Source organism: Lycium barbarum, chromosome 12, assembly GCF_019175385.1.
Source record: "Lycium barbarum isolate Lr01 chromosome 12, ASM1917538v2, whole genome shotgun sequence".
Lineage (NCBI taxonomy): Eukaryota > Viridiplantae > Streptophyta > Magnoliopsida > Solanales > Solanaceae > Lycium > Lycium barbarum.
In genome coordinates this window covers 75,662,822-75,673,265 of record NC_083348.1, presented here as the reverse complement: position 1 = coordinate 75,673,265, position 10,444 = coordinate 75,662,822, and the positions used below count along the sequence as shown (strand labels likewise).

At 36.1% G+C, this 10,444-nt stretch overlaps 1 protein-coding gene across 1 annotated transcript; it reads left to right on the top strand.

Annotated features, from left to right (window-relative positions):
• Positions 1 to 7,007: 7,007 nt before the first annotated feature.
• LOC132624456 (uncharacterized) lies at positions 7,008 to 8,410 on the top strand. Its single transcript, XM_060339234.1, has 2 exons — positions 7,008 to 7,956; positions 8,055 to 8,410. The coding sequence occupies exons 1-2, from the start codon at positions 7,008 to 7,010 to the stop codon at positions 8,408 to 8,410; spliced, it is 1,305 nt and encodes a 434-aa protein (XP_060195217.1).
• The last annotated feature ends 2,034 nt before the right edge of the window (positions 8,411 to 10,444 follow it).

The window sequence follows — 10,444 nt, the reverse complement described above, 5'->3', positions numbered from 1 at the left end:
TTACAAATCTTTACTTTCAACGTCCCATGTTATATGTTTCAAATTACAATAATTAGAAATACTTTAATACACTCTTAATTTAACATTAAAAAAATCAAATTTTTATTTTTCTAAAATTCTATACTCCATAAACTAGAATGCATAAAATAACATAAAAGGAGTAGTAACTTTTTTTTTTTCCCTCAACGTAGTGAAAACAGCGTGGATGACCGTAATTACGTGGCTTTATTTATTAGTGGCAGTAACTGACATGTTGGGGTCTATGCCACGTTGATCTTCAGTGCATCAGATGCCCACGCCACCGTTAGACTACATTATTTTGTTCGTATCCTTTCGCCCTTTTTTCCTTTTTGTTTTTGTTTTTTTCCTCTTATTTTATTCTGAAGAAAAATAATGATGATTTCGAGAGGACTCGTTGGGAACGTGAGGGGTGGTTCTCTTTAATTAATTTTTTGTTTGTTTTTTCCTCTTTTCTGTACTGTAAGGTGCAACCCACACTGTCGCACGTGTGAGTCCGTTCAACTATGCACATCTTCATTTTACTATATACTTTTTCCTTTCTTTTTTATATACTCTCTCATCTCACATTATTCATCGTTTTTATTTCACGCATCCCTGAAGAAATATTCACTGCTTTCTAATTAATATGATATACTAAGATTTTCGAAACTTGTGGTATAAAAAACTATATATAGTTGTGTAATTATAAATCATTTCAGAGAAAGTTTAAGTTAATTATTATTAAATATAGAAATGTATCACTCTTTCTGAGACAAACAAAAAAGAAAAATGTAGCACATAAATTGAAATATGAAGTATTAATTAATAGGGGTATATGACTAACTTTACTCTTATTCTGTCTAAGTTATAGTCTCCATCCATTAAATGTCTACTATATTTATGTGTTATTGCATTAATGACAAAATTCTATTAAAAATATAATGAAAAAAATAATTAATTATATTTTAAACTTATAAAGCGAAAAATAATTTAGGATAAATATTTTTAGCAAGCCCGATAAATAATTTAAAAGGGAGGAGTATTTAAGTAAGTACTGAGAGGGGGGAACTGTGCTGCAACGTTCAATGGGACCCACAAAATCAGGGTCCATTAAACGTAGTACTATAAAGTGGGACCCATTTGGATTTCTGTTTCATGTGCGGGTTTCCCTGTTTTGCTACCTTGTCCCTAGTCCTAAGTGGGTGCTGTCTCTGTACGGACCACCACCTATTCTACAAAAGAATAATTATTTTTTAAAAAAAAAGGGAAAAACTCAGCTGCTCTCATAGTGCACCGTTCTGTTGGTGTTTCTCCTTTTGCTTTCGTTGAAAATGTACAGGCACCAACCGAAAAAAAGTGACAACAAAATATCTTTATGTTAGTGTGTTATTACTTGGAAAGTTCATGTTTGGGCCAGTTATGGTAATTTGGAGGGTTAATTTGTCCGCATGTCAAGTCAGCCAGCGAAATTTGAGAAGCCAAATACATTGAATCATAAGATTATTTGATAAAAACGTTTTTACTTTGTAATTACCCATCTACGTTGAAAAGGATTATTTGTGCTTTTAGATATGTCAAATGGGACAGCATATTGAAAGAGACATATGAGAGAGGCGGATTGATTTCTATTAATGAGAAAAGTCTTATGGTAATTGAGTTTTTTGTGACATTCATGTCGATGAGAAACGTCTTTGTTGTAATTGATTCTGTATGTTACATTCCAATGACACTCTCAATTAAGAAGCCTACAGCCAACTACTTCTTCATTACAAAAGAATGATTAAATTCAAATTATGAGAGCCTAAATATATCATTTATTGTGAAATTCAGATCTCAATTTTCTAATCTTTTTAACATTCCGGTTATGTTAGGGTAAGGTTGATAACAAACAACCTAAGGAAACTCTATGAATTAACCAAAAATAAAGCAAAAACAAAAGATAGATGAAGAATTGAGCATTAAGGAGAATAGAGGACAGATACTTGACCCAACTAGTAATGAACCCTATAGGCAAATCTAAGTATATGAAACTTAGACCTCCCTATTGTGAATTCAACCAAAAGAACAAAAGCAATTCGAATCAACAAACGACTCAAATGAATCCACAAATGAACAACATTGAATTCGATGAAAATAAGCAATTAACTTCACAACTAGGAAGCAACACTTGGTTAACCAACCAAACAATCTATATTAATCTAAAGTTATCAACTACAATCTCTCATAAGAGTTTCTTTTTTCAACATAATCTAGGGATGAAAATAACTAAGTCTAGTATTTATACTAAGACACTTAAGAGCTAGGCTAGTTATTACAAGAATGTCATTAACGAGGCAAGGGCCTCGTTTGGCTAGTTAGAAATTGGCTTGAAATCCGAAAAGGCTCCTCTTGCACATGTAGCCATCATCCAATTCTCAAACTTACAATTGTGACCATTTGCATCTATAGCCCTTCTTTTCTACGTCAATCCACATTTGCGTTTCTATCCCTTTTGCGACTCTAGCCACTTCGAGTGTTGGCCTTCTTTCTTGTAGCTTCTTCTTCCATTCCTCTCCAAGCTACTTTCCATACTTCATAGGCCTTCTTATGGGGCTTGTATGCCTCTCCATGGGTCTCCAATGCTCCTTTGGTCATCCTCCTAGCTTGAATGGATTGGATTCCCATGCCTTGGTCTTCAATGTAAGCCTTCAAGTGAAGTGTGCTTAGTAGGGTCATATCATCCTCCCCTTCTTGAAAAGGATTCGTCCTCGAATCCGAACCTTGCAAAAGCCAAAGGAAGATGGAAAACATCATACTCCTCAAGGAATGAGGGTTACCACACACAATGATAACCACATAATCATGCCAAGGGTGAACAAATTTGTGGTAAAACCACACATCAATAGTAATCATGCATAAATAGTGCATAAATGGGATTTCAACAAGGTGATTTCACCAAAATTCAAGAAATATGGGTAAAATGAAGGAACTAATGCTATTAGAATAGGGAACAAAGGATGCCACATTAGCCCCGAAAGAGATAAAGCACATGAATTCCTCCCTTCCCAAGAAGGTTCCACCTTCAATTTGACTAATTGTAAGATGTAAAGTAAGGTCATTCCAATATAGACATTGCAGAAGAGGATGAACATTGCAGAAGAGGATGAATCCGGATTAATAAAATCAAAATGGGTAAGGATCAATTATGACTATTTACCAAAATATTGCAAACACTGCAAACTCCAAGGTCATGAACTGGCTAAGCAATTCAGAGATAAATTAAGGAAAGAAAATGCAGAATTTGTTTCTACAGAAACACAAAATAAAGAAGGCATACAAGGGAGAAGGGGATGGTACAATACTGGGAAGCAAGAATGGATGCAAAGAAGAAGCAAATATAAAAAGGATAAATCAGGAATTATAATTGGGGAAGTGAGTCCAATACAAAAGAATAAGGAGGGAATCATGGTAAATACCAATGCATTTGCAGTACTGGAAGAGGTATCAGACAACCATGACAAGGTGAATAATGAACAGGTGCCACATGAAGATACTATAACATGGATTGAGAAGAGCTTCTATAGTCACAAAAGTCAGGAAAAGAACATAGAAAACAAAATAAAGGAAACAGAACAACCACAAGGGGACAACATCATATCTGGGGATGAAAACCACAACCAACACATACAAACATCAAGGGAGCAACACATAGTGAATGATTATGTGGAGGATATTTTACCTGTTGAGTCCCAAATGCAGACACCAAGCAAAAGTGGTCAAACAAACCCTGCAACAATATGTCATCAAGGGTAGGAGGATGAGCAGAAGAACAAGAATACAAATCAATCCAGTGTGAACAGTAGCAAGACAACAGCCACAAGCAGAGGGGAAAATCTGATGCAAATGATAACATGTTCAAATTTCAGACTCTAGATCTAAATCAAATATTGCAGGGAGGGGAGAGTGATAATCAAAGCAAAGATTTGGCATTACAAGATTTGGAAAATCATGAGATTAACATGGTACAGCATGAACAAGGCATAACAACAGTAGCAGGGCAGATAACAGTATGGGAGGACAGACCAATTTCAAATCTCAATATTGAAGGGGGAAGCAAAGACCTAGATGTGCATACTTTAGACCATAATTAGGAAGCAGCTGTTAGGGCAGGAGATATTTCACCAAAGTATCTTCAAAAACGAGGAGGAAAGGCTAGAAGAAAGACATCAAGGGAGACAAGTGTTCCACCTGGGAGTGGAGTTCATACTAGAAGGCAGATTAATAAACTTAATAAACCATGATGAATGCTCTTATATGGAATATTAGGTCTGTTAATACCATGGAAGCTTTTACAAGGTTGATAAAACTGAATCAAAAATACCATTTTGGTTTTATAGGATTAATGGAACCTTTTCAAGATTCAGGCAAGATAGAAGAATATAGAAGGAGACTTGGAATGGAGCATGCATTAGTTAACTGGTAAAATTTGGGCTTTTGTAGAAGATATTTTTGACTATTACATAATGGTGGATCATCAACAGCATTTAACCATTAAATTAAGGGTTAGAGGAAGTCAGGAGGATATGCTAGTGTCATTAGTGTATGCAAAAAGTACTCAAACTGAAAGATTGGAGTTGTGGGACCCTTTGGAGGATTTATCTACCTCAGTTGATATTCCATGGATGATTGGGGGTGATTTTAATGCAATAACCTCAGAAGATGAGAAATTTGGTGGTCTTCCAGTAACCATCAATGAAATTCAAGATTTCAGAGGTTGTATTCATAACTGTGGAATATCAGATTTGGGATTTAGCGGCAGTAAATTTACTTGGTGGAATGGCCAAAGTGGGGATGATTGTATTTTTAAGAGATTGGAGAGATGCTTGGGTAATCTGCTACTACAAGCAAAGTATTCTAGTGTAGGTATCAAACATTTGATCAGGAGTGGGTCAGATCATGCTCCTATGTTAATTTCCTACACAGGAGACAATAGAAGCATCAAAAAACCTTTTAAGTTTTTGAACTTTTGGGTGAAGCAGGAAGGTTTTATAGAGTTGATTAAACAAAACTGGACAGCTGACTTTCTGGCAAATCCTTTCATACTTTTTCATCATAAATTGAAGAAGGTGAAAACAGCATTGGCACAATGGAGTAAAGCAACTTTTGGGAATATATTTCAAGAAATTGAAGCTCTTGAAGAGATCATTAAAGTGAAGGAAACTCAGTTTCAGAATTTTCCAACTCCTAATAGCAGACAGGAATTGCATAAAGTACAGGCAGAATTACACAAATATTTACATGTAGAGGAAGAATTTTGGAAATAGAAAGCTGGGATGCAGTGGTTTCAGGATGGGGATAGAAATACAAAATTTTTCCATGCCTATGTTCAGGGGAGAAGGAAACGGATGCAAATTAGAAGAATCCAAAGAGATGATGGGAGCTGGATAGAAGAAGAAGGGGGAATAATTGATGAAGCCATCAGATTCTACACTGCTTAGTTTACAAAGGAAGAAGATCCTAAAGATTTTGATATTTTAAATCATTTGCCCAGGATGATTTTTGAAGAAGAAAACTTATGGTTTGAAGCAGAACCAACTAAAGAAGAGGTGAAGGCAGTGGTTTTTCAACTAAATGGTGAGAGTGCAGGAGGACCTGATGGTTTTACTGATGTATTTTATCAAGATTGTTGGGAAATCATTGGAGAGGATGTTACTAATATGATGAAGGCTTTATTTTGTGGAGCAGAACTGCCCAAGTTTGTTACTCATACTAATTTGGTCTTATTACCAAAGAAAGAGATGGTTACCACCTTCTCTGATATGAGACCAATTAGTCTGAGCAACTTTGTGAACAAAATATTTTCTAGACTAATTCATGAGAGATTGGTTTCCAAACTATCTAGTATTATATCACTCAATCAATCTGGATTTGTTAAAGATAGAAGCATTGTGGAGAATATACTGTTGACTCAAGAAATTGTTTCTGATATAAGGCTGAGGACAAAAGATGCAAATGTTATAATAAAGCTGGATATGGCAAAAGCCTATGACAGGGTATCTTGGTTGTTCTTAACTAAAGTGCTTAGGCAGATGGGATTCTCAGAAAAGGTGATAGACATGGTCTATAGAATTGTAAATAATAACTGGTATTCTGTGTTAGTAAATGGGCAACAACAAGGTTTCTTTCAATCTACTAGAGGAGTAAAGCAAGGGGACCCTTTTCCCCCCACTTTATTTATCATAGCAGCTGAGGTCTTATCTAGGAGTTTGAATGCACTTCATCAGAATACTCAGTTTAAGGGTTTTGGCATGCCTAAATGGAGTCCAAAAGTAAATCATCTGGCCTATGTTGATGACATGATCATCTTTACTTCAGCAGATGTGGTATCTTTGCAAAAGATAATGGAAATTTTGAGGAATTATGAGCAGGCTTCCAGTCAAAAGATTAATATGGACAAAAATGTTGTTTATATGCATAATAATGTCCTAGGGGACATTAGTATCACAGTTGAGATTGTAACAGGCATTAAGAGAAAAGAATTCCCTTTTATGCATTTGGGCTGCCCTATTTATCATTGTAGGAGGAAGAAGGAATTCTTTAATGCTTTGATCATTAAAATCATGAATAGATTAGAAGGATGGAAAGGTAAAATGTTATCTTTTGGAGGAAGGGCAATTCTTATTAAACATGTGCTGCAAAGCATGCCAATACACATGTTATCAGCTGTTAACCCTCCTACTCGGATCATCAGGCAAATGCACAAGATGTTTGCTCAGGTTTTTTGGAGCAATACTATTGGGGGTAAGAGCAGACATTGGGTGGCTTGGAATAATTTGTGTGCTCCAACTACAGAGGGAGGCCTGGGTTTTAGATCACTTCATGATGTGTCTTTGGCACTGTTTTGTAAACTCTGGTGGAATTTTAGGACAAAACGTACTTTGTGGAGTGCCTATATGACCAACAAATATTGTAGGAAAGAGCATGCTATAGTGGTACAATGGAAACAGGGATCACAAACCTAGAAAAGAATGTTAGAAGCCAGGGAATTAATAGAACATCAAATTTGGTGGCAAGTTAGGAAAGGGGATTCACAGTTCTGGTTTGACAATTGGACTGGATTGGGAGCTCTATACTATATAAATCCAGGGAATACTTATGATGGGAGAATTCAGAATGTCAAAGAAATGGTAGTACAAGGGAGGTGGAATAGAGGAAAATTGATGGAAGTCCTCTCGGAAGACATAGTTGATCATATAATTGAGAATATAACACCATCCAGGGATGAAAGAGGGGATGATAGACCATGGTGGATACTAGACACAAGTGGGGAATTTACAATTAAATCAAGTTGGGATTTTATTAGGTCAAGGAGACCACAACTGGACATTTCCAAATTCATGTGGATAAAGGGTTTGCCTTTTAAAATTTCATTTTTTCTGTGGAGATGCTGGAAATACAAAATCCCCACAGATGATGTGTTAAAGAAGATGAATATCAATTTGGTGTCTAAGTGTTGGTGTTGTATAAGTCCTAGGGAGGAGACTATACATCATTTGTTTCTAACATCAGATACAGCTAAAAAGACATGGTCCTTTTTCTGCAATGCTGCAGGAATAAACATGGAAGGAATACAGCTGCAAAAATTAATTGTGAACTGGTGGAAGGCACCAGTAACTAGCAGATTGAAACAGATATACGCTGCAGTGCCATCAATTATAATGTGGGAACTTTGGAAGAGAAGAAATGGTATTAAACATGGCCATAGGAAGGTTAATAGTTCAGTCATCTATCTAGTCTTAATCTCTATTCAAAGACTAGTTTTATACAGGAATCCTTCTATTAGAAATATTCCTGCTGGATGGAAGGAACTGGTTCAAATGTTAGAGGGAGGCAAGGTAAGAGTGAAGGTAACACAAGTTAGATGGATGTTACCTCCATTTGGGTGGTGTGCTTGCAACACAGATGGTGCTTCTAGAGGTAACCCAGGGAGGAGTGCCTATGGTTTTTGTTTGAGAGATGCTGAAGGGAATTAATATATGCACAAGCTGAGGAAATTGGTTATGCCACAAATATAGAAGCAGAAAATTTGGCTCTGTTGGAAGCTTTGAAGTATTGTAAGCAACAGGGGCATCAGAACATCATTTTTCAGACAGATTCTAAAACTATTCAGAGAATGTTGTCTGAAGAATGGAAACCTCCATGGAATATTGTAGGTTGGGTGGAAGAGGTGGAGGAATATAAGAGGGATTTGAATGTCTTATTCAATCATGACTTAAGGGAAGCAAATAAGTTGGCTGATGCTTTAGCCAACTATGCCCTAGATGAACGTCCTTTGCAGTGCTACTTGTTTGAGGAGTTGAATGTGCAGATGAGAAAGATCCTAAATAGTGATAAGAGTCAAATTCCCTATCTAAGAATTAGGAGATGCTGAAGGGGATGGACGAAAAAGGAGAATGGACACTAGGAGAACATGTCTTTTCAAATCCTGGAGGAGAGAATGAGGCTTTTTTCTTAACTAACTGTTTAGTTTATTTTTACAGGTTATTTTATAGGACAAAACAATACAGAGAAGGAGGCAACTGCTGTGGACTACATTTTATCAACACAGTTCATTTACTGCACATCAATACAAACACAAAAGGCCACAAAAATCAGAATGGTCACAACATAGGACAGGCATACAGATTAAAGGCAAATATTTTTCATTTCACATGCAGCAAGTACAACAGAGGGGGAGAATACATAATCAAATTCTAAGTCGTGACCTATACCAAATTGATTTGATGGATGCCTTATTTGTGGTATTAGCATCTTATGATGCTCATTCAAGTGGGCAGAAATCAAATCTATACAAGTATAAGCCATGGCTAGAAGGAGATTCACAACATTTTACGAATGCATAGAACAAATCAAGGAGGGAAACAAATAGTTTCTACAAAGATTACAGGGATATGAAGTTCAACACCATCAGCTAACGGAAACTCAGCAGCTCAGCAGCTGTTTCAGCGAGCATAGAAATCAAGTCGAATCCTCAACTCGTATCCAACGACCCAACATACAAAGAGGGGGAATTAAGTCAACTTCAACAGCATACAACTAATGGAACAACACACAACAATGGAACAAAAGGATTCAGAACAATTACCAGAAAAAGAAAGAAGACGAGGAGAAAAACCAGCTTCAGATCTGCTTCAGGAGACTACTCAGCTGGAATCGACTAATCAACAATAAAGTGGAACGCTGTAAAGAACAACAATGACAACAATATCAGGTAGATCTTGGGCAAAATAAACAGAATTTCTGAATTGGAAGCGTTACCTGGACTTCTTGACCAGAGAAATTGAAGAACACTTTAGGCCTGGAGGTGCGAATCAGAAATGAACCATCAAAGCAACATCACTTGGTTCTCTTCATCATCTTCACACCACCGACGGAAAAGATAAAGAGAGATACGGGGATGAAGAGAGGGAGAAAAGTCACCGCGAATAGAGGGCAAATGTTACAATTAGGGTAAATGTAATTTTTTGGGTGTTTTCGTTTTTTACTGTATTTTCAATTTTGGGCCTAACCCGTTTTTGGGTTGGGCTCAATGAACCTCGTTTCTTTCTGGCATATTAATAAAAAGCCCAGATGGGCATAATTGATTTTTTTAAAAAAAAGGTCATTCCAAACTAGAGCCCAACTCTCTACACTAGTCTCCTCAAACAATGGTTTCACTACCAATACATAACAAGAGGATACTACACCGAGATCATAAACAAAGATATTACTCAAGTCATGGTCTACACATCCCTCTTGCAAACCCACCATAAACTTAGGCAACAATATACAAAGGGTTTCATGAGCAAAGAGGTCATAAGGAAAGGTATCACACAAGATATTGTTAGCAATTTGTAGCCAAGTTTTACCCTCCTTTTCAAGATAATCCATTTTAGCAATCAAGTCAAAATCCCTCAATGACCTTATAATCATAACTTGGATGAGATTAAGAATTACCGACAAACATGCATGGTTGTTGGCCAAGTTCAATTCTGACTTAGAGCCCGTTTGGATTGGCTTATAAGTTGGTCAAACCCGCTTATAAGCCATTTTTAACTTATTTGAATGTTTGACAAAAATAGAAAACAACTTAAATTAAGTTAAAGAGTGCTTAAAATTGCTCAACCCCAATTTTTTTTTTTTTTTTGGCTTAAAAGCCATTTTGGTTTGACCAACAACTTTACCTTTTTATCACTTATTTTTTTGTTAATTTCAATACTCTCCTTACTTCTAAAAATCCTTTAAGCATTTTTATTCAAACACGTAACTGCTTATTTATGAAATAACTTTCAGCACTTATGCTTAAAAATCACTTTTTTCAGTTAATTCAAACTGACTCTTAGATGATAACGAAAATAAATAACGCCAAATTCATATTTTGATGTACTTTGTGCTTAGCATAATGATACGAATTGTCTACACTGTA